This window comes from Talpa europaea (assembly GCF_964194135.1).
Source record: "Talpa europaea genome assembly, chromosome: 7".
NCBI classification, from domain to species: domain Eukaryota; kingdom Metazoa; phylum Chordata; class Mammalia; order Eulipotyphla; family Talpidae; genus Talpa; species Talpa europaea.
In genome coordinates, this window is record NC_140074.1 from 4879219 (window position 1) to 4904087 (window position 24869).

The 24869-nt window shown below is 56.7% G+C and overlaps 2 protein-coding genes across 2 annotated transcripts; one reads left to right on the forward strand and one right to left on the reverse strand.

Annotated features, from left to right (window-relative positions):
- The first annotated feature begins 10201 nt into the window (after positions 1-10201).
- On the forward strand, positions 10202-20796 carry CIZ1 (CDKN1A interacting zinc finger protein 1). Its single transcript, XM_084236570.1, has 14 exons — positions 10202-10271; positions 11757-11986; positions 14195-14282; positions 14440-14548; positions 15040-15590; positions 15818-15927; positions 16439-16636; positions 16860-16984; positions 17570-17657; positions 18086-18199; positions 18376-18516; positions 19781-19850; positions 20026-20147; positions 20493-20796. The coding sequence occupies exons 1-14, from the start codon at positions 10217-10219 to the stop codon at positions 20706-20708; spliced, it is 2217 nt and encodes a 738-aa protein (XP_084092696.1). The 5' UTR covers positions 10202-10216; the 3' UTR covers positions 20709-20796.
- A 699-nt stretch (positions 20797-21495) lies between these two features.
- Positions 21496-24869, reverse strand: BBLN (bublin coiled coil protein). Its single transcript, XM_084236569.1, has 2 exons — positions 24705-24869; positions 21496-22109 (listed from the first exon to the last, which is right to left on the reverse strand). The coding sequence occupies exons 1-2, from the start codon at positions 24781-24783 to the stop codon at positions 21937-21939; spliced, it is 252 nt and encodes an 83-aa protein (XP_084092695.1). The 5' UTR covers positions 24784-24869; the 3' UTR covers positions 21496-21936.

The following is a 24869-nucleotide window of genomic DNA, read 5'->3' on the forward strand; positions in this document are numbered from 1 at the left end:
CTAATGCTCCAAGCCAGGTGCTCACCAAGCCCCAGAGATAAGGCAGCAAGAAAAATGGACAAAGTCCTTATCCACATGTTTAGTGGAAAAAAGACAGATGTGCCGCGGACCAGCACAGCAGTAGACGATGAGGCCACCTCAGGGTTGAGAGAAGCGTGCAGGGTGGTCAGGGCGTCGGCGAAAGAAATGACACACAGACACACTTTAAGAGTGAAAATCTGAGTGTAATTTTCCTTAAGTTTGTGACTAGTATATATATGTTTTCTAAAAGCACAGGAATGAATATCAAAGAAATTAGCTTGCTCGCTGGCTCAGTCTATCACTATCAGGGAGGTGATCTACATAACAAGCAATGACCATTATAGAAGAAAGGAGGAAGTTTAGAAAGACAGATAAGGGATTAAAGTTTGTAGTTCTAGGTGTGTCTGTTTGTCATTTCTTTCGCCGACTCCCTGACCACCCTGCACGCTTCTCTCAACCCTGAGGTGGCCTCATCGTCTACTGCTGTGCTGGTCTGCTGCACAGCACCTGCACTTGGGGTTTTCAAATCCCACTTCTGACCACCAGTTTCTAACCCCATGACCTTGGGCAAATCATGTCACCTCCCTGACCCTCAGTTTCTCCATCAGTAAAAGGGGGAAAATCATTTTTGCGCAACGCATAGGATCGTGTGGGGAGTCCGTGATGTGATGACAAGTCAGTGACCCATGAAAGGAGTAGCTGCAACAGGGAGTAATGAGAGCTATGATTAGTGTAATTATGATCACCATCACCATTGTCCTAGCTGAAGAAACATCTTCAGTCTAGTGTCACCTTTTGATGGGAAGGAGAAAGGATTGTAACTGTGCTGGTGTTTGTGGGGAGAGCAATAGAGCTGGGTGCAGAGGCCTGGACTGGGGCGAGCTCTGTCCCTGGATAGCTCATTTTGGCTCAGTGGACCACAGATTGCTCAATTCCTCCCCCTGCTCAATTCCCCACAAGGGCAGAGGGCTTTCAGGGTATAACTGGCAATCAAGGAAGGCCTCCCTGAGGAGGTGGTGTTTAGATTGAGCTGGGAAGCCTGGACAGCAGTTGGGTTGGTGAGGAGAAAAGAGGACAAGGGAAGCACTGTGAAGGCAGTCTGGTTCCTTTGAGGACAGTACAGAAGGCAGCCACTGTGACATGCTAAGTGGACAAGGGGAATCTATTACCACAAGTCAGTCCTGTCTAGCAGAGATGGCCAAACTAAAGTTCTGAGTGGGGAGGGGTCATGCCCTGAGTCCCGGGATAATAGGGGAAGCAAAAGGACTGTGCCCAGCCTGCCACTCCCCATCTCTGTAGAGGTTAAGGCACCGGTGGTGACAGCTACTAGGCAGCCTTAAGATAAGCATAAGGTCTTTTTAAAAAAAAAATATTTATTTATTTATGCATACAAGAGCTGGAGTACAGGTCAGAGGTGTGGGGGTGAGAGGATTCACTAGAGACAGAGCAGGGATCAGAACAGGCAGATCGACCCAAGTTCTCTGCTGAGGGGAACAGCGGGCGAGTGAAGAGAGGTCAGTAGTGCCATGTGGACTGCTCCCTGGCTGGCCAGGAATCGAACCCGCGCTGCAGAGGCTGCGGACAACTTCATAGGTTGCGCCCTAATCTTCTGCGCCACCAGGAAGGCCCTAAGCATAATGTCTTATATTACCCTCTCCCTCTTGTCCGACGTGGCGCTGTGCTGTCGCTGAGCACAGCTTGCTCCCAGGAGTGTAGGGCGGTGATCTGCTCTATTGTCTGTGTGGGTATCCTGTGCTGGGACTTGCCTCCGTGGGGTGATGAACATAGATGTCAAGGAGGGAAAAGCCGCTACAATGAACACCATCCCAGGGCAGGAGGGAGGAACCTGCATTGGAGTATTCATTCTTTCCTTCATGTGCTCACTTAGTGACCTTCCCCAGGCGACCACAGGTAAAGGGCCCTGAGCGCTGCAGGGTCAGCTGAGCTTTCTGCCATCATCGGCATGGAGCATTTTCCAGGGCAGATAGAATAGCTGGTTACAAAGTGTCCTGGGGAAATAACCATCATCACCATAGTAGGAACCTGCCACACTGTGATACAAAGTTGAGCCTGAATTCATGGAAACACTGTCTCATTCTTAAACTGAAAAGCTGGGGGTAAAGATGTCAGGTTTTCTCCTACTTAAATACATTTAATGCAACACCAGTCAAAGTTCTGATAGGATTGGTGGGGACAGGGAGGGAGATGGTTTGACAAAACCATATTATATTCTTTTTTTTTTTAAATATTAACTTTTTTTTTAAATAATAAATTTTATTTTTATATTCCCCATACAATGGCAACCCCCCCATTCTGACCCCAATCCCTCCCCTCCCGCCCCCACCCCCCAAAAAGTGTCTCTGGTTCATAGTTTTTTGTTGATTTTGATTTTCACTTTCTTATAGTTATTCATTTTCCTGGTCCCTTATTTAAGTTCTCTAGATTCCTGCTATGAGTGAGACCATCCGGTATTTTTCTTTTTCTTTCTGGCTTATTTCGCTGAGCATGATCCCTTCCAGCGCCATCCATGTTGCTGCAAACTGCATGGGTTTATCTTTTTTGAATGCTGAGTAATATTCCATGGTGTATATGTACCACATCTTCTTGATCCAGTCATCTATTTTTGGGTTGTTTCCAAAGCTTAGCTATTGTAAACAGTGCTGCTATAAACATAGGGGTGCAGGTGTTCTTTGGAATTGATGTTTCTGTGTCCTTTGGGTAAATACCTAGGAGTGGAATTGCTGGATCATATGGAAGCTCTATGTTTAGTAGGTCCAGAAATCTCCACACAGCTCTCCATAGTGGTTGGACCAGTTTGCACTCCCACCAACAGTGCAGGAGAGTTCCTTTTTCTCCACACCCTCGCCAACATTTGTTGTTAAAATATTAACTTCTTTTTTTAATTTTAATTTGTTTATTTATACAAGAACTGGGTTACAAGTCAGAGTTGCGGGAGGGTGAGAGAATTCACCAGAGAGAGCGGGGAGCAGAACAGGCAGACAGACTGAAGACACTGCTGAGGGGAGCAGCAGGCGAGGCAGGAGAGGTCTGCCGCGCCATGTGGGTTTCTCCCTGGCCAGCCAGGGATCGAATCCACGCTGCAGAGGCTGTGGACATCTTCACAGCACAGCGCTCAACCCGCTGTGCCTCCAGGGAGGCCCAAAAACCATACTATATTCTTTTTTTTAAATTTCTTTGTTTTAATTAATATTTTATTTTATATAATTCTTACATCATTTTTCATTTTTGCACAATGTATGCATTTTCACTTTGGTTATATTCCCCATACAATTGCACCCCCCCCCTTATTTTGACCCTAGTCCTTTCTCTCCCCGCCTCTCCCCTCCCGACGTGTGTCTCTGGTTTATAGTTGCTTGTTGATTTTGATTTTTACCTTGAACCATACTATATTCTATGTGGAAAAAATGACATGATTGGGGATCAGCAAGAATTTTTTAATAAAGCATGACAATGTCAGGGGCTTGTACTATCATTATTAAAATATATTCCAAACTATCATAATCCCATTATGTGATATCATGGACAGGTAGATTCCCGGAGCAGAACAAGTCTGGACAGATTCACCTGAGTATGAGTTTATTTCATGATGCAAGTATATCTCAAGAAAAAAAGGAAAGGAAAAAGAAGTGCATCTTGGCTCAGAGGCAAGAAAGAGGCCTCCAGGTCATGTGACAGTCTTACACGTCACTTGGGATGCATGGAGATGATTCCCTCTTTGGCCAGGGTCACCAAGCCAGAGGCCGGTGGAGCTCCAGTTCAATCCTGGGCTCCTCCAGTGCTAGTTTCAGATCAGGGGGCGGCGCGCTTGGACCTGGTGGGAAACCCAGATTATCTGGACTCACCCTGAGCTCTATCCCCACTGCTTTGTATGGGGCCCCTCTTCTCCCTCTGAATGTACCCCATTAAGGGACTCTGCCTGCAAGGGATTGGTTGAAAGCCATTAACGTGGTTGTAGGCCCAGTGCTCCCATCCACTTGCTTGGCCGTCAGGGAGGCAGTGCAAGGTCATATACATTAAAATAATGAAAATGGTCACCCTCTCCCTAGGATAAAGTCATCCAAACCAATCACAGCAAATGAGATAAAAGGAGAGAAAGTGAAAATCCCTTATCAGCCTCTACACACATATACTTATGCTTTCAAAGTTGAGATCTTAAGGTGTGTGCAATTTTGTTACCTGCTGAGCTCACATCATATTGTGTTTAAATATCTTTTGAAAAAATAATCTCCAGGGCCTCCCCGGTGGTGCAGGGGGTTGAGCACTGCACTGTGGGGTCGTCCGCAGCCTCTGCAGTGCGGGTTCAGTCCCCAGCTGGCCAGGGAACAACCCACATGGTGAAGCGGACCTCTCCTGTCTCGCCCGCTGCTCCCCTCAGCAGTGTATTTCAGTATATCTGCCTGTTCTACTCCCCACTCTGTTTCTGGTGGGTCCTCTCACCACCCCCCGTCTCTGGCCTGTGCCCCAGCTCTTGTATGCATAGATGAATAGATCTTTGAAAAAAAGAAAAAATAATATCTGAGGGCTGTGTGCTGCTCCTTAAGAGGCAGACACCTTAATTTATTTAGATGTTTCCTAAAAGTTGATCATTTTCCAGCAGCAATTATACATAATGTTTCTGAGGGCTTTTGTCTTGTTTCTGATTATTTTCTTGGGCTAGATTCCTATACAACTGGGGTCACCAGGTCAAAGGACAGAACACATTAGAGAGTTTATTTTATTTTATTTTTTTTTTTAAGATTTTTTTTTTTTAATAGAGGCATGTTTTTTTTCTTTATTTGTTTGCTTGTTGTTTGTTTTTGTTTTGTTTATACATGCACTGGGTACAGTCAGAGGCGTGGGAGGGTGAGAGAATTCACCAGAGCGGGGAGCAGAGCAGGCAGAAGGACCGAAGTACACTGCTGAGGGGAGCAGCGGGCGGCAGGAGAGGTCTGCGCACCATGTGGGACCCTCCTCCGGTGGCCGAGGAGCAGCCGGGGATTGAACCGGCGCCGCAGAGGCCGCGGGCAGCTTCGCAACCCAGCGCTCTACCGCTGCGCCACCGGGGAGGCCCCACATTAGAGAGTTTAAACAATGAACTTGTCATTTGCTTTCCAGAAAGATGAACCAGCCCTGGAAACCACTATGAGCATTATTTTTAGTGATTTCTTTCTTTTTTTTAATGATTTATTTATGCACATACAAGTACTGGGGTGTAGGCCAGAGGTGCAGGGGTGAGAGGATTCAGCAGAGACAGTGGAGAGCAGAACAGGCGGATCTACTGAAATTCACTGCTCAGATGAGCAGCCAGGAGACAGAAGTCCGCTGCGCCACGGGGTCAGCTTCCAGGCTGGGATGGAACTCAGGCCACAGTGACTGTGGATAGTTTGATAGCATTAAGACTTAAGCCCCACACCACTAGGGAGGCCCTGATTTCTTTCGTTTTTGTTTTTGTTTTTTATTTTTTTAAAAAAGTTTTATTGATGCATACAAGAGCTGGGGTAGAGGCCAGAGGTGCGGGTTGTGAGAGGATCCACCAGAGACAGAGTGGGGAACAGAACAGGCAGATAGACTGAAATACACTGCTGAGGGGAGCAGTGGGGAGACAGGAGAGGTCTGCTGTGCCATGTGGGTATCTCCCTGGCTGGGGATCGAACTCGTGCTGCAGTGGCTGTGGACAGCTTCATAGGTTGCTTCTTAACCCCTTGCGCCACCAGGGAGGCCATTTCTTTCATTTTTCGTTTTTACTCTGACAGTTTGCTGAGCTTGTTCCATGCCTGGTGCCTGCGCTAAGGCTCATGTGATATCACCTTCTCAACCCATGGAAGGGGGTGTCTAATCCGCGGACGTCAAACCCTTCTTTAGGCTCCTCGCCCTTGGGGATAAAGCCCGTCTCCTCCAGTCGCCGTCAAAGTCTCTGTCGCCAGGTCGCCTTTCCGCCCAAAGGCCGGACATCCTGGCCCCGGGCCCCCCGCCGCCGCCCGGGCTGCGCGGAGCCGGCGGGGCCGGGGCCGGGGCCCGGCCTGCCACGGGGCTGCAGCGTCTCGGCGCCGACGGCCCTCGGCCCGCGGGGCTGCGCGTCCTGCGCCCGAGCGCGCGCCCCGCCTCGCCCAGGCGCGCGGAACGCGGAGGGGACGCGCGGGGCAGGCCGAGCAGCAGGGAAGGGAGGGGGTGGCGGGGGCCAGACTGTCACGGTGATTTCGGGCGGGTCGAGGAGCGGGGCGCGGGGCTGGGGCAGGGCCGTCACGAAGGGTCCTCCCGCGCCGGGCGGGCTCAGGGGCCGACGAGCGCCGCGTTTGGTAACGGGCCCAGCGCTCGCCCCTCCCCGGCCAGCTCCGGGGAAAGCGCCGAGCGGGGCCCGGCCCTGCTAAGGCCGGTGCTTCGGCTCGGCCGGCGGGGAGAGCGGGCGTCCCCCAGGGCGCCCGCCCCGAAGGCGCGTCCGCGCGGGCCCGGGCCGCGGGAGGTCGGTTGGGGCGGCCTGTGCGGAGTCGCCCGGACGGCCCGGCCAGAGGACAGATGCCCCGGGGCGACGGCGGGGCGGGCTCAGAGCCGCGGCTTCCAGGCGCCGAGGACGCGGGGCGGGGGCCGGCGCCCCCCGGGCCCCTCGCAGCCCCGAGCCGCGTCCGCCGCGGCCCCGCGCGGGGTGAGCGGGCGCCGCCCCCTGCGTGACCCGCGCGGCCGCGGGGCCTCCGCTCCTGCAGGGGGCGCTGCCGCCCGCCCGGCCGTGTCCGCAGGCCCCGAGGAGCGCGGCGAGCCCCGGAGCCGCGAGCCGGAGCCGCCCGGCCCGCGCGTGCCTCGCGCGCGGCCCGCCCAGCCCGTGGGGACCCGCGACCGCCGAGGGGCGCGGGGACGCCGCGGAGCCGTTCCCGCGCCAACGCCGCGCCCGGAGGCCGGGGCCGGGCCGGGGATCGCCGCGGGGACCGGCTGAAGGCGGAGGGGCCCCTCGAGTGGAGGCTGCGGGCTCCGCGGGCAGGTGGGGCTGCCGACCCGACGGGGGTGTCGGGGGTGTCGGCCGCGTCTGCAGCTGCAGGGTCCGCGGAGTGGGGGGTGGGGCCGGGGGTGGGGGTCGGAGGTGGGGGGTGGGGCTGGGGGTGGAGGGTGGGGGCTGGGGTGTGGGGCCGGGGTGTGGGGCCGGGGTGTGGGGCTGGGGTGGGGGGTGGTGCTGGGGTGGGGGGTGGGGCCGGGGGGTGGTGCTGGGGGGTGCCGTGGCTTCAGGTGCCAGGAGAACCTTCGCTGCTCGGCGGTGGACAGGTGGGCGGGAAAGGCGGGGTGCGTGTGCCCGTGTTTCACACGAAACAGACCGGGGGGGGGGGGTAGGGGCATCAAAGCGGGGCGCGAGCGAGGCGGGGCTGCGTCGGGCGGCGACTGGCGCGGAGAAGGCTGGGGCGGGAGGTGGATCTGAGCTGGGCGCCGGGCCTGGAGGAACCGGGCCTGCGAGCGGGAGAGAGGGAAGGTGAAGCTGGACTTTGGAAGGAGGGGCCGTCGGCAGGAGGCGGAGGGCCGTGGAGTCCTGCTCTGCCGGCAGAAGTGGGGTGTGGTGAAAGGGACAGGCGCCTGTGCTCCGGCAGGATGGGCGCGCAGCCGCCGTGCTCAGTGGGCAGCAGCGGGTGGGAGACGGCGGGCTGGAGGTGGTGGCCCTGGAGGGGCGGGGAGCTGGGTTGGCCTCTGATGGGGACCCTGTCCTTCTGCTCTCCTCCCAGCCGCCATGTTCAACCAGCAGCAGCAGTTGCAGCAGCAGCAGCTGCAACAGCAGCAGCTTCAGCAGCAGCAGCTGCAACAGCAGCAACAGCAATTGCTGCAGCTCCAGCAGCTGCTCCAGCAGCCCCCACCCCAGGCCTCCCTGCCCATGGCCTTGAGCCGGTGAGTTCCCCCCTGGAGGGGTGGCTGGCTCCTGCCCATGTCGTACATGCCCCGGTCCAGTCCATCCAAACTGGCCGGCATCCCAGGGGCACCCCAGGAACCCATCAGTTCCTAGCCCAAGGGAATCTTTTCTCTGCTGTAGAGAGGGCTAAGAGGGGAGGTGAAAGGTCTCAGGGAGGAGAGAAGGCCTGACTTTCCCAATAACCTTCTGACACCCCCTCCCAACACACAGGGGGCTTCTCCAGCAGCCGCCTCAGCAACAGCTTCTGAATCTCCAGGGCATCAACTCGGCCTCCCTGCTCAGCGGCTCAGCACTGCAGAGAGCTTTGTTTTTGCAGCAGTTGCAAGGTATGGCTGCAGGCCCTTGTGTTTCAGTGGTAGCTCCCCAGCAGCCCACTGCACTGACTCATCAAGTCCACACAGTAGCCCTGCCAGGGAGCTGCTCTCCATGTCCATTGCACAGACGCAGGGTCTGAGGTGCCAGGAGGTGGGGGTCTGTGTTACCCAGCTCCCTACAGTCTGTCTGATCTGTGCCCTTGGCCATGATGTGGGGGGGGGGGTGGCACTCAGCACACTCCCTCACATTCAGACTAGATAAGTTGAAGGATGGCCAAATCCATTTTGATCTCCCTCCGCTACGTCCCATTTGATAGATGAGAAAGTGAAGCGCAGAGAAGGGAAGCCATTTGTTGTGGGTCACACAGCACCCACAGTGCCTGGGGCTCAAGAGTGAGTGTCTCTAGCTCTCTGCCTGTGCCCTGGTCTCAGTTCCCCCATATGGAGAACAGTCTCAGCATTTTCTTCCAAGATGCTGCTCCTGTACCTCAGTCCCCGGGGCCCAGAGACCTCAGGTCAAGTCATCTTCGGATCCACTCCTCCCTCAGGCCAATGGGAGTGCCCTCGGGACTGGGCACTGCACGGAGGCCTCTATAAACCTAAGTCCTTGGCTCTGCTGACAAACCTAAGGCAAGATACTCGCATGATCCATTTTTACAGATGAAACTGAGAGCCCAAGAGCGGGATCGTGTGCCCAGGGTCGCATAGTGAGTAGGCGCTGATTTGAGGGGGAATTAGAATCATGCTCCTCCAGAGCATATCCCGAGACACTAGGCCGTCCTGCCTCCCGGCTGCTTTGCAGCTGGGTCAAGAGAGGACAGCGTCACCCTTCGATCCTGCCAGGCCCGCGCTGGTGTGGACGGTCCTGGGAGCTGACTTACAAATGACAGAGGGTTAGACCCCCACAGGGACCCACACGTGTACATCTGCATTTTCTCATTTAAACAAAAGTGAGAGAAAAAAAAAACTGTAAAGAGGTTAAGAAAACCCAACTCATCCTAGGGAGGCTCACTCTCCTCCTGAAGCCAAAAACCTACCAGTCAAGGTTTCAGTGTATTTCCTCCCATGTTTTTCTAAGCACCGACTTGGGCCTCATATACGATAATGGTTATGGATATAATGAAAGGTTGTGTCCTGTTTCTTTATTTACCATATTGAAAGGTTCGGCGCGGTAAAGAAAAGGAGAGCCAGGCTACATTTCTCAAAGGGAGGAAAAGTTTATTGCGCCCCGGGTGGACCTCACAGACCCAAGGCGGGGGTCGGTGGAGTCGCGCACGTTGTTAGGGGGAAGCAGGGTTTTATAGGGTGAGGAGAGGTCAGGTGGGTAGTTGGGCTCCTAAGGCGGGAAAAGTTTGTAGGGCAGGTAGAGGTTCTTTGTCTGAGACGAGACTCGTAGTGGGAGGGGGGAGGCTCATTGTCTGAGTCCTCCAGGCAGGTATCCGCATTCCTGCCCCCCAGGTGGGCTTCCCAGTAGGCTTTTGCATTCCGGGCCCCCCCTGCATGGACCTTTCATGTATGATCTGAGAGTCTCTGTAAAGGGTTATTTTTTTTATGCATACAAGAACTGGGGTGTAGGCCAGAGGTGTGGGGAGTGAGAGGAAATACACTGCTAAGGGGAGCAGCAGATGAGACAGGAGAGGTCTGCGCCATGTGGGTCAGCTCCCTGGCCGGGGATCAAAATCAGGCCACAGCGGTGATAGCACTGAGACTTAACCCCCTACACCACCAGCTGAGAATTAACCCCCTATGCCACCAGGGAGTCCCCTCTGTAAAGGTTATTTTTAACAGCCATTTAAGATCCAATTGAAGGGCGTGCTCTTGCCTACCTAGATTTCCATGTTTTCCTTTTTCTTCTGTTTTAACACTGCAGTAGATCTCATGTTGAGACTATTTTATGATCATTTTTTCCCAAAAATAGAGTGACTGGATCAGGGGGGGACAAATGTTTTATGGCTCTCAATATCTACCAAATTACTTTCCCAAAGGACTGGACCAGTCTGCAATGCCACCAGCCACGTATGACAGTGCGGGTCTCACCATGCCCACGGCAACATTGGGTATTATATGCTTTTTTAAATATATATATATGTTTACGTATGCATATAATTTACTAATTTGGTTGGCAAAAAAAGCTATATCATTGATGTGTTAGTTTACGTTCCTTGGAGTGCCAGTACAAGTGAATATTTTGTATTTGTCTGTTAAACATTTGTTTTTTGGTGCTTTTTTGTGTGTGTGACCTGTCCATGTCCTTTGTCCATTTTTCTTTTAGGGTGTGCCATCTTTTGCCTTACTGTTTTTAAGAGCTGATTGGCATGCTCTCTGCCCGTATGTGCACATATATTTATTTTCCATTAATGTTAATTGAACATTTACTATGTACCAGGCACACTTATGTGTCTCACTGAATCCTCATAAAACACGCACTGTTCTGCCTATTTTACACATGTGGGAACTGAGACTAAGAAGGCGGAACTGATTTGTTCCAGGTCTCTTGTCTGTAGTACAGTCTGGCTTTGAACCGGCTCTCGCAGCACACCTGACCTGACATCTGCGCTTAATCCCTGGGCTCCCCACCCCACCATTGGAGCAGGACTTGAACTGTTTTAGCTCAAACACTTGGCAAGAGCTGGTACCTGCCCTTAAGGAGATCCCGGTGTCGTTGGGTGGTAGGCAGTGGACAAGGAAACTGTAGCTCTGACAGGACAGGGGGCTGTGACCTCCGAGATCACAGAGGGCTCTGGGAGGAGATTATGCCAAGGAAGGATTGAACACAATTTGGAGGCAGAACCAGTGGGAGGCAGAACAGCCCAGGCAGGAAAAACAGCATGTGCAAAGGCCCAGAGGCAGAAGGAAACTCAGTCTGTTTAAGCAACTCACAGAAGCTTGTGACAGGAGAAACGAAGGTGGGGGTGGGGGGTGCTCAGTTTCTGAGCAGTGAGTAGCAGGGAGCTATGAAAGCAGGGACAGGGAGCAGAGTGGGGATAGAAAAGGGGGGTCAGAGGAGCAGGAGACAGGCTTGATAAGGTTTGGTGATGACTTGAGGGAGAGTAAAGAGAGGAGTCAGGAGAACCCTGCAGTCCTGGCTGGGGACAGTGCCCTCCCCAGAGACCCGAGACAAGGGACCCCTCCTCTTTGCGTCTCTATTTTGTCATCAGAGGTGACGATGATTCTCCCCCTGATGATGCTGGGCCAAGGGCCTGGCTCCTGAGGAGACGTGGTGAAGGGCAGCTGGGGGTTGGGGGGGGTGTCTTATCTCGCTGCCTCTCTCTGTGGGTTCTGTGCTGGGATTGTTCCTGTAGCTTAAGCCATACCCTCGGGCATGCTGGAGGGTGAACAGGGTTCTCAAGCTGCTGACCAGGTAGGAATCTGAGGAGGGAAAAGCAGTGCCCTTTCCCCTGGAGCCTCCTCCCCACCAGTGTGCAAGGTGGGCGGGACTGAGCTTTGACTCAGGCTTCCCTTGAAAGTTATTTGTGCCGTTCCCATGATGCACTGGGGGCTCAACCCAAGAGTGATCCATTTTCTCCTTTTCTTGCCCACAGGTAACCTCCGTGGCTACAACCTGGCAACCCCAACCCTGACCACCCCCAGCCTCACACCCCCCCAGCTGACCACCCCATATCTACAACAGTTCTTTCCCCAGGCCACCCAGCAGTCCCTGCTGGGACCCCCTCCTGTCGGTGTCCCCATAAACCCCTCCCTGATCAACCTCTCAGGGAGGACCCTCCAGAAGCAAGCCAGGATCCCCTCCTCTACCACCCTCAATCGCAAGGTGAGTGGTGTCTAAGGTGGAGCTGGGGGGGGGCATCCCTGCTCAGGCCACACCCCCTCTTTGCACCTCAGTTTCCTCATCTGTAAAACGGGAGCGGTGAGTTGGATTTGGTATGTCGTGTCTCCCAAACTTCAAATATCCCTGCCCTCCTGCCATAATTTTTGCCTCAATCTACTATGGCGCTAAAATTCACCTAATATTTCTCTTTAAACGAGAACAGTAAAATGAGAGTTGTAAATGTAATTATCGTTTGCCTAGTAACCACACCAGCGCAATAAAAAGAAACGGGTGAAATTTGTTTTACTAACATTTTATTTAACTCAACATATAAAAGCAGAGCAGGGCTCTTTCTTATACTGCGTCCTTACAATCCTCTGGATGAGTGGCCACACTAATGTGCTCAAAAGCTGTGTGTGCGACTGGTCACTGTAATGCCCTCTTCCGTAAACTGGCTTCTCCATTACAGTTATTTAATAAGGAGACAATCTATCACACTTGAAAATTTAAAAAACAGTCTAAGTGAGCTACAGACATAGAAGTCAGAGGAAGGTTATCGGGGTCGAGCAATGTTATCAGACCAGGAACTCTGAACTCTGGCCATCTGGCCTCTGGGCCTGCACCCTGGCCCCCACGTCCCTGAGGGGCTCTCCCTGACATCAGCAGAAAGAGTCCAAGAGACTCGCAAAGGGAACAGTCTGCCCCTGGGACATCTGGTCCCTGAACTTCCTGCTGCTGCCTGCACACCAGGCCCACAGCAGCATTCTGTGGCAGGGGCAGGACCCCTTTCCTGCTACTCTGGGCAACCCACATCCGGCGGCCAGTCCCTCCGGAGAGGAGTCTTGGCTTCTGCTTGTCCAGTCAGGTCTGTCTGGACGTGGCTAGGCGAGCTGGCCATCACCGCCCCCATTTTATACACAGGAAAGCTGAGGCCGGGAGGGGTAGAGGCGGAGTCGAGCCTCCTGACCTGCAGGGCGAGGCCAGGTGGTTTCGGGAGGGTGCAGAGTCCTGAGTGTGCACCTTCCTGCTTGGGCTTAGCTGGGGGGTGGGGAAGGCTGCCTGTCAGCTCCCGCGCTTCCTGGGGTGCTCAGAACTCCGAGTTTACTTAGCAGACAGCTGTACGTCCCTCCAGAGGTACAGATGACACATCTGGCCTGGCCTGCTGGGGCTCTTGGGCTGGGGAGGGGGTGGTGAGAGACATTGATGAAAATACAAGTCTAACCAATAATTACAACTAGAAAATGCCACAAAAAGGAAGCCCAAGGCACTCTGGGGACCTGTGCTAGGGGACTTGACCTTCTCTGGGGCCAAGGGGGTATCCTCAAGAAGTGCTTTTGGTGGGCCTCCCCGGTGGCGCAGCGGTTGAGCGTTGGGTTGCGAAGCTGCCCGCGGCCTCTGCGGCGCCGGTTCGATCTCCGGTGCTCCCCGGCCACCGGAGGAGGGTCCCACATGGCGCGCGGACCTCTCCTGCCGCCCGCTGCTCCCCTCAGCAGTGGACTTCGGTCCTTCTGCCTGCTCTGCTCCCCGCTCTGGCTCTGGTGAATTCTCTCACCCTCCCGTGCTTCTGACTGTACCCAGTGCTTGTATAAACAAAACAAACAAACAAATAAATAAATAAAATATGCCTCTATTAAAAAAAAAAAAATTTAAAAAAAAAAAAAAAAAAAAAAAAAAAGAAGTGCTTTTGAGGCTCTGGGCAGAGACCTCAGGCAGGAGGTGGTCTGGGGCTCTGGGCACAGAGAGGTAGTATGGACTAGCAGAGAGGGCCAGGGAGGGGCTGAAGCCAAGCGTGGGGTAGGGTGCTTGGGGTAAGGAGGGATGCCTGGGATGATGAGCAGGCATTTGGGGTGAGGAGAGCATACTGGTGTGCGAGGGGGTACTTAGGGTGGTGAGGAGGGCATGCCCCAGGCTAGGAGAAGTCACAGGAGGGTTTTGTTCTGATCTAGAGAAAAGAGGATGAGTTTTGCATGAAGGGCTCCTCTGGCTGGGAAGTCAGGAGGCCACACTCAGGGTCTGTGTTCCCAGTCCTGGTTTGCTCTCACCCAGGCAGCTGCTGAAGTCCCCTAGACATGATCCCTGGCCTGGTGAGGACCATCTCGGTAGCTCAGGGCCAGGCCCTTTACCTGCCGGGGGACAGCGGCAGCCATGCTTGCCGGGGGTTGCTCACGGGGTGGGCGGTGGATGTCAAGAACAGTTTCTGACTGGAAGCAGGATTCTTCTTCTCAGACGGTGTCTGAAGACCAGTCAGACCCCCCAGAGGGGTCTGAAGAAGCCACAGAGTCCCGAACAGACACTCCAGGTAAGGGAGGGAGGCTGCTGGTCCTTCAAAGGGGACGAGGGTGGGGGCTGGTGGGTGCAGGGTTGTGACGGAGGCAAAGCTGGGCTTGGTGACTCGGGGAGGGGAGCTTGGGTTTGCTGGACAGTGTCCAAGGTCCCTCAGCTGCCCTTCGTTCCAGACCAAGATTTCCAGCTCTGCCCAGATGGCTCCTCTAAGGAGAAACGCACACCAACCCCTGAGCCTGAGTCCTGTGAGGCCTCTGAGCCCCTGGCTAAGAAGTCAAAGAGGTAACTGATGCTGAAAGCCTGCCAGGCCCGTAGCTCATGCCTGCCAAGGCAGGCGGTGGGTGGAGGTAGGGGCAAGCCCCTTTAGGGGAGCTGAGTGATAGAAGGACCTTGATCTCTGGCCTGGAGGAAGGTCACATCTAAATCTGTCCCTGGGAAGGCCCCGGCCAGACAGACTCTGGTGTCTTCACTGTGACTGAGGCCCCAGCAGGCGGGCAAGGGGCCAGGTTGGAGGAGAACGTGTGCTTCTGGGGCCCCCCCCCCGGCTGGGCAGGACTACAGGGCCGTGGATACAGGCTTAGAAGTGTGGGAGGCAGAAGTGAGTGATCCTCTCAACTTATTTAAATGAAAGCAGGACCTGGGGAGCCAAAGGCACTTGCCCAAATGCTCAGTCCTACGTGGTAGGGCTAGGGCTGGAAGTTGCGTCTTGGCCTTTCTGGGCAACCCCCAGGGCCAGTTGGAAGACATGAATTTGAGCTTCTGATCCTCTCTAGCTCAGAGGAGCCCACAGAGAAGGGGACCCTAGGGCAGCTGCAGGCCAAGGTACAGCCTCAGGCACGGATGACAGCACCGAAGCAGACCCAGACACATGAGCTGCCATCTGAGCCGCCGGAGGCCCGAGTGCTGCCACAATTCCAGCCATGTGCGCTGCACATCCAGGCCCCACCACAGACAGTGCCGCTGAGGCTGCAGAAGCAGGCACAGACGCAGACCACCCCGGAACACGTAGCGCCACAGCAGACACGGCCGCAGAAGGAGGCAGAGCCACCGAAGCAGGTGCAGCCACAGGCACACTCCCAGCCCCCAAGGCAGGCGCAGCCGCAGCTGCAGAAGCAGGCACAGACGCAGACGTATCCACAGGCCCAGACACACGCACAGCCCACGCGGCAGCTCTTGGAGCCAGCTCCCACGCCGTTGCCAGCGCAGCCACCAGAGCAGACCCAGGGGCAGCCTCGGACCCAGGCTCAGGGATTGGCGCCCGAGCAAGCACCAGTTCCTCCCACGGTGCCTGAGATGCCGCCTGACACGGGAGCAGCTGCAGGAGGTAAGCGGGCACCGGCCCACAGCGGCCCAGGGGGACAGCTCTGCCGGCCCCGCGTCCTCACCTGTGCTGTCCAGCCTCGACTGGATGCTGCCCGGAGCCAGGGTTCAGGTATCCTCGCCTTAGGCTTCCAGGTCCTGGCCGTGGATGGGAAGATGGCTCTCAGGTGTGGGTCACGCTGAACCCAGATAGAAGTTGGGACCTGGGGAACTGCCCATCTATCATTTCAGGCCTGGAGGAAGACTCGCCGGAGCCTGTGGGCACAGAGGAGAGCCAGGAGGAGTTGGCCAGTGGCCTGGATGTGGGAGAATGTGAAAAAAGATCAAGAGAGATGCTAGGGGTGGGTAGAGTTGTCCGGGTGGCAGCATGAGGACCACACCCCCAGCAACACTGCCCCAGGCCCTCTCAGGGCTTCCTTGAGATGGGATGCCCCACCTGTGTGCATGGGCCACCAGACAGGGTTCGAGTGTGCTCGGCACCCTCCCCGTTTGAAATACCTGGAGGTATTTCAGGTCACAAGTGCCCCTTCCAACCTGCTCATCCCAAAACTAGGGCCTGGTTCCCTCACACAGGTAACAGTGCTCTAGTGGAGGGGCCCGGGTGGAAGCCTGTGGGTGTGGGTCCCAAAGTGTCATCGTGGCTAAATCTGTCCTTTCTTTGCGCCTCAGTTTCTCTAGCAGTCATGTTGGGGTGGGGCGGGGTGGGGCAGGGTAGGGTGGGGCCTGCCTAGTGCTTCCTGGCTGTGTGAGGCTCAGAGCCTTGGGATCTCCATCTGTAAGTACCTGATGAGACAGGGCTGGCCCGCTGGGAGCGCCCAGCTGGTGGTAGCTTTGGCTCTGCTCCTGGTGCAGGTGTGGGGTGCCGGGGGCTCCCTGAAGGTCACCATCTTGCAGAGCAGTGACAGCCGGGCCTTTAGCACCATGCCCCTCACACCCGGGCCCCGAGCCAGCGACACTACCTCTGCCACCCCCGCTGCTGCCAGCATACCTTCAAAGCAAACACTGCAGTTTTTCTGCTACATCTGCAGAGCCAGCTGCAGCAGTCAGCAGGTAGGGCAGGCTGGCCTGGGGCAGAGGTTGGTGGGGGACAATTGGGAGGGTTTGGGGTCTGCAAGGACTTTCCAGCCTGGTTGCCTGACGGGCCCCCTCAAGCCATGGGTCTGGCGGCTGTGCGTTTGCTCGGAAAGCCTTTCCTGACCAGCCAGTAGGCAGGACTTGAGAGGCAGGTGGACCTGGTTGAACCAGCCCTGCCCTCCCCACCCCCCCACTGCAGGAGTTCCAGGACCACATGGTGGAGGCGCAGCACCAGCAACGGCTTGGCGAGCTCCAGCACATGAGCCAAGCCTGCCTCCTGGCCCTGCTGCCCGTGCCCCGTGATGTCCTGGAGAGAGAGGACGAGTGAGTGGAGAAATGGACGCTCCACGTGTGTGGGGAGGGGTGTTGAGGGGGGAGTCTGGTCAGGCAGGTGCAAGGGGACCCTGAATCTCCCATCTGGCTCGTCCTCCCTCAGAGGTCTCTTCACACCCTTCGCAGTATGGCCTGGGCTATTCATGTTCAAGAATTCTTAGCTACTGTCAGTTTTTTTTTTAAAGATTATTTATGCATACAAGTGCTGGGGTACAGGCCAGAGGTGTGGGGGTGAGAGGATTCACCAGAGACAGAGTGGGGAGCAGAACAGGCAGATCTACTGAAATGCACTGCTGAGGGGAGCAGCGGGGAGGCAGGAGAGGTCTGCTGTGCCATGTGGGTTGCTCCCTGGCCGGCCGGGGATCGAACTTGTGCTGCAGAGGCTGCGGATTGCTTCATAGTGCGGTGCTTAACCCCTTGCGCCACCAGGGAGGCCCCACTTTGTCAGTTTTCTAAAAAAGACTTTGTTGAATGTGGTGCTGGAATTCCATGATCCCTCTGGAGCACCCAGCAGGGCCAGGGCTCCCCCACAGAATACGGTGTCACCCTGTGTGTGTTTCACTTGTCGCCCCGCAGAGAGCCTCCGCCCAGGCGCTGGTGCAACACCTGCCAGGTTTACTTCGTGGGGGACCTGATCCAGCACCGCAGGACGCCGGACCACAAGGTACAAGGGCCCCGAGCCACAGAGGCCCCACACGCGTGATCACCAAGTGGGGGCCAGGAAGGCGGGAGCCAGGTGGGAGTGGGCATCTGTGTGAGGTTTTGTCTCTGCGTGGCCGTCACTCATAAGTGCGGCCTCTCCATGTTTTTCCTCTGGGTTCCAGCTTCCCCAGCTGACCAGGGTGGGCCAGCCACCACATCGGCTGGCCATTTAGCTGCGGGCTCAGGGTCCTCTTGGTGGCCACCCTCTCTCTGTCTCTGGTCACCTGCTGGCCTGTCTTGTAGCCAGCAGCACAGGGAGGGGATGTTTGCCCAAATACACACAGAGGTGGGGTACTGCCAGCTGATGAGAAGTGGGGGATCTGCATGTGGGAGGCAGGGTCTCGAGGGGCTGCTGCCTGCCGCTCACTTGGCCCGCCTCCAACCACCCAGATGGCCAAACAATCCCTGCGACCTTTCTGCACCGCTTGCAACCGTTACTTCAAGACACCCCGCAAGTTTGTGGAGCACGTGAAGTCCCAGGCGCACAAGGACAAAGCCAAGGAGGTAACCCCAGCCCTTAGGATGCAGACCCAGAGCAAGTTGAGGTTTACCCCAGCCTGACTCTTAGAAGGTCTGGGGGTTTGAGTCTCTGGGGGTGCAGTGTGGCTAGGGTGTGGCACCCTGGCTGCTCCAGGGCTGACCTAGTCCTCACCCACGCCCACGCCCCTGGGCAACTGAAGATGCTGGAGAAGGAGCTAGCCGGCCAAGACGAGGACCACTTCATCACTGTGGACGCTGTGGGCTGCTTTGAGGGTGACGAAGATGAGGAGGAGGACGAGGAAGAGGAGGAGATCGAGGTGGAAAAGGAATTCTGCAAAAAGGTGCGGCGAGGGTGGGGAGCGGCGGGAGGCTGCAGGCTGGACTCCCACCCCAGGAGGCGCCTCGCCCCACCCCGGGCAGGGGGCACTGTGCACACACCCCGCACTACATTCCCGTGACCGTGTTCTGGGTCACGCGGACACCACAATGACCAGGGAGGTGGGCACGACGTGTTGTGCACAGAAAAAGTCAGTATTGGATGGTGATGGTGGCCGCAAGTGCAGCCCATCTTTTCGGAGCCTTACCATATGCCCGGCGTGTGCCCAGCACTTTGCTGGCAGAGGCTCGTCGACTCGGATGCCAGGAAGGGAGACTCGTTCCATTCAGGGTGCCCCAGCCACTCCTGGGGCTCTTTTCAGTTTAGCCAGTTTCCCAAGCACCTGTTTAAGGCCAGGTCGCGATGCTGGGTCCCAGGGATGCTCAGCTGTCCCCGCCCAGGGTGCCGAGGGTGCCGCTGTGCGGGGAGCCAGGCATAAGCGATGCAGCTCTTGGCTGTGGCATAGGTTGGGCAAGCCCTGGAACACACCAGCCTTTTGCTTTCCAGGAGCATTCTCTGTGGGTAGCCTCCTCTGAGCCTTTGCACATGCTGCTCCTGCCTCCCAGGGTGCCTCTCAGTCTGTTTCCTCTGCCCAGCTCTGACAGTTCCAGGTCGGGCTGCGAGGCAACGCTGCAGCCCGGTGTGGGAGTTGGGGTGGTAGACTTCCTAGAAGCTCATTTGTTTGCCTGCTGAGTGGTGGAGGGCACTGCCGGGCAGGCAGGCTGATGTGGCTGGGGCCGCAGGACCTCGTCTGGAAGGGCTCACTTCCAGTGGGTGAATCTGACTCCCTGGGCCGAGGACCTGCAGTATCAGGTTGGAACTTAGGGGCTTACGGTTGACCGTGGGGAGGGTTCAGTCCTCCACAAAGCAGCTGTGTGACCCTGGGCCTGTATCCTCTTCTGTAAAATGAGTGGGTCACAGAGGGTTGTTAACAGGCTTCAGTAGATGATAGTGTGGGCACACCTGGTGTGGATTACGGCCACTGTAAAGAGGGAGGGAGCAAGAGGGCTTCCTGGAGGTGGGGACTGATGGAACTAAGCCTAGAAAGTATATATTGGGAAAGGAACTCTGGGAGGCAGGATCAGAGTGTGCAAAGGCTCAGAGAATGCTACCCACAACCTTCGGGAATCTAACGGCTGTTGTGCTCAAGAATTTGGGTGGGTTCCAGGCCCCCCACCTGGGTTGGGGAGGTGGTGGCTGCCTTGAGGCCCACACTTGTATGTTCCCAGGTGAGGTTCAGAGACATTTCCATAGAGGAGTGGAAAGACTCGGAGACCTACAGCCCCAATACCGCCTATGGTATGTGCCTGGCCTGACCCAGCGATGTGGCTCCAGCCTCCAGGCCCCCCAGTTCCAGCCTAGCCCCTCATCCTCTTCTCCTGCCGAGAAGATGGGGGAGCCAAGGGTCCCCTCCAGGGTGGGATTCCTGGCTGACTGGGCAGATGGTGTGAGGACAGACCCTGCCATCCCACAGGTGTGGATTTCCTGGTGCCCGTGATGGGCTACATGTGCTGCATCTGCCACAAGTTCTACCACAGCAACTCGGGGGCGCAGCTCTCCCACTGCAAGACCTTGGCCCACTTTGAGAACCTGCAGGTGAGCCAGGCCCCCCGCCCTGCCCTGGGGACTCACAGCACCATGGCCAGTGCCACCTCCTGCCTGTGCTTGGCTTCACCCTTCACTCCCCTCCCCATGCTCCCCTAACCCAGGGAATGCCCCCTTATGCCCAAACAGGGAGGCCTTGACCACAAAGGGAATCAGAGCTGGGTGGGGCTGGAAGGTGCTGAGGGCCAGAGCTCTGGCCCAGAGAGGCTGAGCACATCACCCAGGGTCACACAGCATGTTGGATGCTGCTCAGCCTGGCTGGGAAGGCAGCTGCTGGCTGGGAATGCAAGATAGGTAAGGAGGAAGCTCTGCTTCACCTGCACCCTCTGTGTCCAGAAATACAAGAAGGCCAAGAACCCCTGCCCCACCACCAGGCCCGTGAGCCGTCGGTGTGCCATCAACGCCCGGAACGCCTTGACTGCCCTGTTCACCTCTGGTGGCCGCCCACCCAGCCATCCCAGCACCCAGGACTCGGCCAAAACCCCCAGCAAGGTGACGGCCCCACCCCCTGAGCCCCCACCCCCCCGGCGCTCAACACGCCGCAGAAACTGATAGTGGGCGCTCCCCCCTGGCTGGGGCCAGGCCTGCTGTGGGTCCTAGGAGCCTTGGCAACTGAGATGGTTTGTATTTTTACTCGAAATCCAATAAAAAAAGGTGGTTTGGCTGTGCCAGGCCCCACCAGCACTTTTGTCTGGGTGATAGGGAAGGGGTCCGGCCTGCTGGGGTTCAGTGTGGTGCAGAATCAGGCCACCAAAGACAGTCTCCCCAAGTGTGCTCGGGGATCCCAGGGCGCTTCACCTCTGAGCCCATTTCTCTCTATGTATCCAGGCTGGGAAAGTACCTTCAAGTCAGATCTCATTTAATCTTCACAGTGCCTGGGGGTACGTCTTGGTTGCTATCCCCAAGTTACAGATAAAACTGAGGTCTGGTACCGTCAAGTAGCCTGCAAAGATCATACATCTGGTTAAGTGGCCAGGATGACCTAGGGCGCAAGCTCTGAACCCGGGTGCTGGCCTCTCCAGCTGGACCCCATGGAAACAAGTACAAAGGGGCCCTCGGCTCTGGCCTGATTCTGTGCTGGGTTCACTAATGGGGTGCCTGCCCTTCTCGTCAGGCAACCATGATGAATCGCTGGGAATGCAGCCCAGGCTCACTCAGCTCTTTACTTCTGCTATTTCCTCATTTGGAAGCACCCTAAGAGACAGCCCACCAGACCAGGCCTGTGACTGGCCGGCTGGGGAGACTGAGGCCACGAGCAGGAGGGCACTGCCCAGGTTGCACAGCACGTCTCGGTACTAAAGTGAAAACCTAGTACCCAGAGAGGGGAGCATGTCCTCACTCACAGCACGCTGGGAGCTCAGCCAGGCTGGGGATACGACAGGTAGGCGGGAGCCTTGCCAGCCCCACCACTAGGCCGTGAGCCGCAGGTGAGTGACGGCCGGTTCCCCTCTGGCGGGCACTGGAGTCCTTCTCCCAAGATACAGAGGACAGAGGTGAAGTGGTGTTGGAGGCCGGTTTAATGTGGGCACTTAAAGCCTGGGCAGAGTGGGGAGTGCCCAGGACTCGGCAGACAGGCAAGGCAGGTGGGTTGCAGGCCCGCCCCTGGCCCCAGGAGATGCTGGATGATGGGCGCTGGCCCAGGCAGGGGCGTGTCAGAGGGTGGCCACGCAGACAGGCCCACCGGGGGACCCAGTGGCTGCCCTGGAGAAGGTATCTGAGCTGGGTGGTAGGGCTCAGGCCACGGTCTGACCCCGGGAGGCGGGGCAGGGGGCTCGCGGGCCTAGGGGCCGGCATCACTGGGGGCCTCCCCTAGCTGCTGTTGGAACTCCAGGCGCGCCTGCCGGTTGGACTCAAGCAGCTCCTGGAGGCGGGCGTGGAGGTGGTCATTCTTCTCCTCCAGGTGGTCTAGACAGGAGTTGATCTGGTCCAACATGGAATTGATGGCAGCGTATTCTGGGGGGAAAGGGACAGACAGTCAAGGTCCCAGGCCCCTTTGGGGCTCACAGACTCCCATTCTTCCAATCAACACCATGGTCCCCCAGCCTGCCTCTAAAGGGGCTTTGGGCAAGTTCCGAGCCTCTCAAAAATGGGTGGACACCGAAAGAGGAAAGGTTTTGGAGAAATAATGCCTTTTTTCTGGGGTTAGGAGGTGACTGGGTGCCAAGCCTGGTGCCAAGTCTCCACTTCCTTCAGCTGCGTAGAGGCCAGCGCAGAGCCCACTAGAGTGCCTGAGTCCCCAGGCAGGCCCACCCCAGCCTCTCTGGCTCCTGTGCCCTCAGGAGATGCACCCAGCAGGCTCCAAGGTCTTGCTTCCATCTGGAGTCCCACCCCCCAGGCCTTGCCTGTCCTCTCACACCTGCCTTTGTCCACCTCAGCCCCCCTGAACATGCTGGCGCCTCTTCGTGGGATGCGCCGCGTCCTCCTGTCTCCTTCCATCCGCTCCTCCCACTTATCCTTCAAGCCTCAGCATGGATGTCCGCAGGCAGCCCTCCCAGAGCCAGCCGGCCTCTGTTCCTAATACCCTTGCCCTCCTCACACCTCCACGGCCCTCACTTCCGGACTGACTGCTGTGATTACTGTGTGCTGGCCTGCCCCTCCACCGGAGTCTAAAGCTCCGTGGAGGGAGAATGGTCTGTCTTCACTGCTCTTTCCCCAGTGTCCTCACTGTCACACAATAAGCATTTGTTGAACAAATGAATGGATGAATGAATGAAACCTCTGACTTTCCAGCCCTCTTTCTGCTCAATTGTCCCTGCCACACAGAATGCCTCAACCACATCAGTGATCCAAGGACCAGCTCAAAATGCCTCCTCTTCCAAGAAGTCTGCCTTGGTATCCACCAGAAGAAACCATCCCTCCCTCCCCCATGGTTGTCCTCCTCTCAGTAATACAGTGTCTCTTAGGACCCAAGGTCTGGGCCCATGCCCACTGCAGGACCTGGTTCTGAGCCAGTCCATGACTCAGACACATTCAGCGAGCAGCCGGCTAGCATGGGACCAAAGAGGAAGCAGCTGGCCTGGGGGAAGGGCCTGGGATTTGGGTGCAAATGTGTCTGCATTCTGGGGGAAGAGCACCCATGCCCAGAATTGGCACCCTAATTCTGTGGTACAGATGGGGCAAGTGAGGTCCAAGAGGGAAGGGGCCTGTGAAGGGCGGTCCAGCTGGTTGGACAAGGACATGGCAAGCAGAGAGGCATCTGGATCTCAGTCCCAGCTCTGCTCCGTCTCAGCAAATTCCTGCACCTTTCTGGAAACAGGATATCAACTAGGTTGCTGGGAAGATTCAAATATATCAAGAACTCAGGGTCTGGCCACACAATTACTTAATAGATGGTCATTATAACCAATAGCTCACAGCCGGTGTCATGAGACACACATGGAGGATGAAGGAGGCAGGCCTCTATACCTAATACCTGAGGCCAATATCCTAATACTTGAGGCTGGGGGGTGTGTCCATGCCATGGGGCCAGCCTTCATCTGTGTCAAGGGCACCGGCCAGTTCTAAGCCTTTGTCTTCTGCCAGGGACACCCTCTTCCCTACTGTGCTGCCCTGAATCTGCCGACTGGGCTGCCCACTCAGTGTGACCCAGAGAGGTGCTGCCTGATTCCACCATGGCTGCTGCCCACCTCTGTTCACCAGCAGAGTCCAGGGCAAGCCAGCCAGCTACCACTGACCCACAGACCCTGCAAAACAAAAGTGTAAAACTTTGCGGTGGGTGCAGAGCCCTATGAATATCCCAGAACCCGCTGGACGTATAAATTTCAGTGAGCAAACTGTACAGTGTACGAATTCTAGTTTAGTAAGACCCCAAAACCAAACAAAAAGCGGGTTTCATACCTACCCAGGATTTGCTAAATCCTGTCCTCTAAGTTAATAAACCATCTTTATTACACTAAAGAGAATGACCACTTACTGAACGTTTGCATCTTTGTAATTTTCCATTCGTTTTCTCATTTAATCTCAATGAAGGAAAAACTAATTATTCACAGGTGGGAAAACGAGGGAGGAAGGTGAAAAGCTAGATGGTAGACACCCCCCAAGCCCTCTCCCTCTCCGCAATCCTTCCCCCCAAAGCTACCCCACCCCAATGCTGGAGTGCGGGACGGCACCGGGCAGCTTTAGAAGCAAGTCAGGCTGGCCAAGGTGCCAGGCCCACACTGGCAAAGGTGGCTGGGTGCTGACTCAGCAGGGCAGCGGGCCCCCCCACTAGAGCCCCCAGTTAAACCGAGACCGGCCCCGCCCCCTCAGCGTCCCGGTCCGCCTGGGGCCCCAGGAAGAGGCTGGAGCGGATCCCGCCTGGGCCGGCGTCTCCCGCAGCCTGGGCGGCCCCACCTGTGCATCAGGGCCGGTGCCCCGAGGTCTCAAACGCTGCGGCTCGCAGGGTGCGCGTCCTGCGCCCCGAGAGGGCGTCCGCAGCTCGCGACCCACTCGGGAGTGGGGGGCTGGAAGGGCCTCTGCGGCACCTCCAAGACTCCGCCCCGGCCCCGCCTCCCCTTCCCAGGAGGGCACCCCGAGAAAGGAAAGGTCGCTCCAGCTCCGCCGGGTCACCTGCTTCCCCGAAGCCGTCGTCCTCGCCCTCCGCGCCCGCCTCCACCGGCACGCCCAGGTCCCCGTTGGGGCCCGACATCGCGGGCTCGGGCGCCGCCAGGGCCTCGCGGCGGTGGAACGCGGCGACCGTCGCGCCCGCAGCCGGCGCCAGGTGGAGGCGGCGGG

Coding starts and splice junctions, on each gene's coding strand:
- BBLN (XM_084236569.1), bottom strand. CDS start 24,783: ATGTCGGGCCCCAACGGGGACCTGGGCGTGCCGGTGGAGGCGGGCGCG. Junction 22,110..24,704: donor CGACGGCTTCGGGGAAGCAG/GTGACCCGGCGG, acceptor CTTTCCCCCCAG/AATACGCTGCCATCAATTCC.
- CIZ1 (XM_084236570.1), top strand. CDS start 10,217: ATGCCACCAGCCACGTATGACAGTGCGGGTCTCACCATGCCCACGGCA. Junction 11,987..14,194: donor CTACCACCCTCAATCGCAAG/GTGAGTGGTGTC, acceptor GACTGGAAGCAG/GATTCTTCTTCTCAGACGGT. Junction 18,517..19,780: donor AAAAGGAATTCTGCAAAAAG/GTGCGGCGAGGG, acceptor GTATGTTCCCAG/GTGAGGTTCAGAGACATTTC.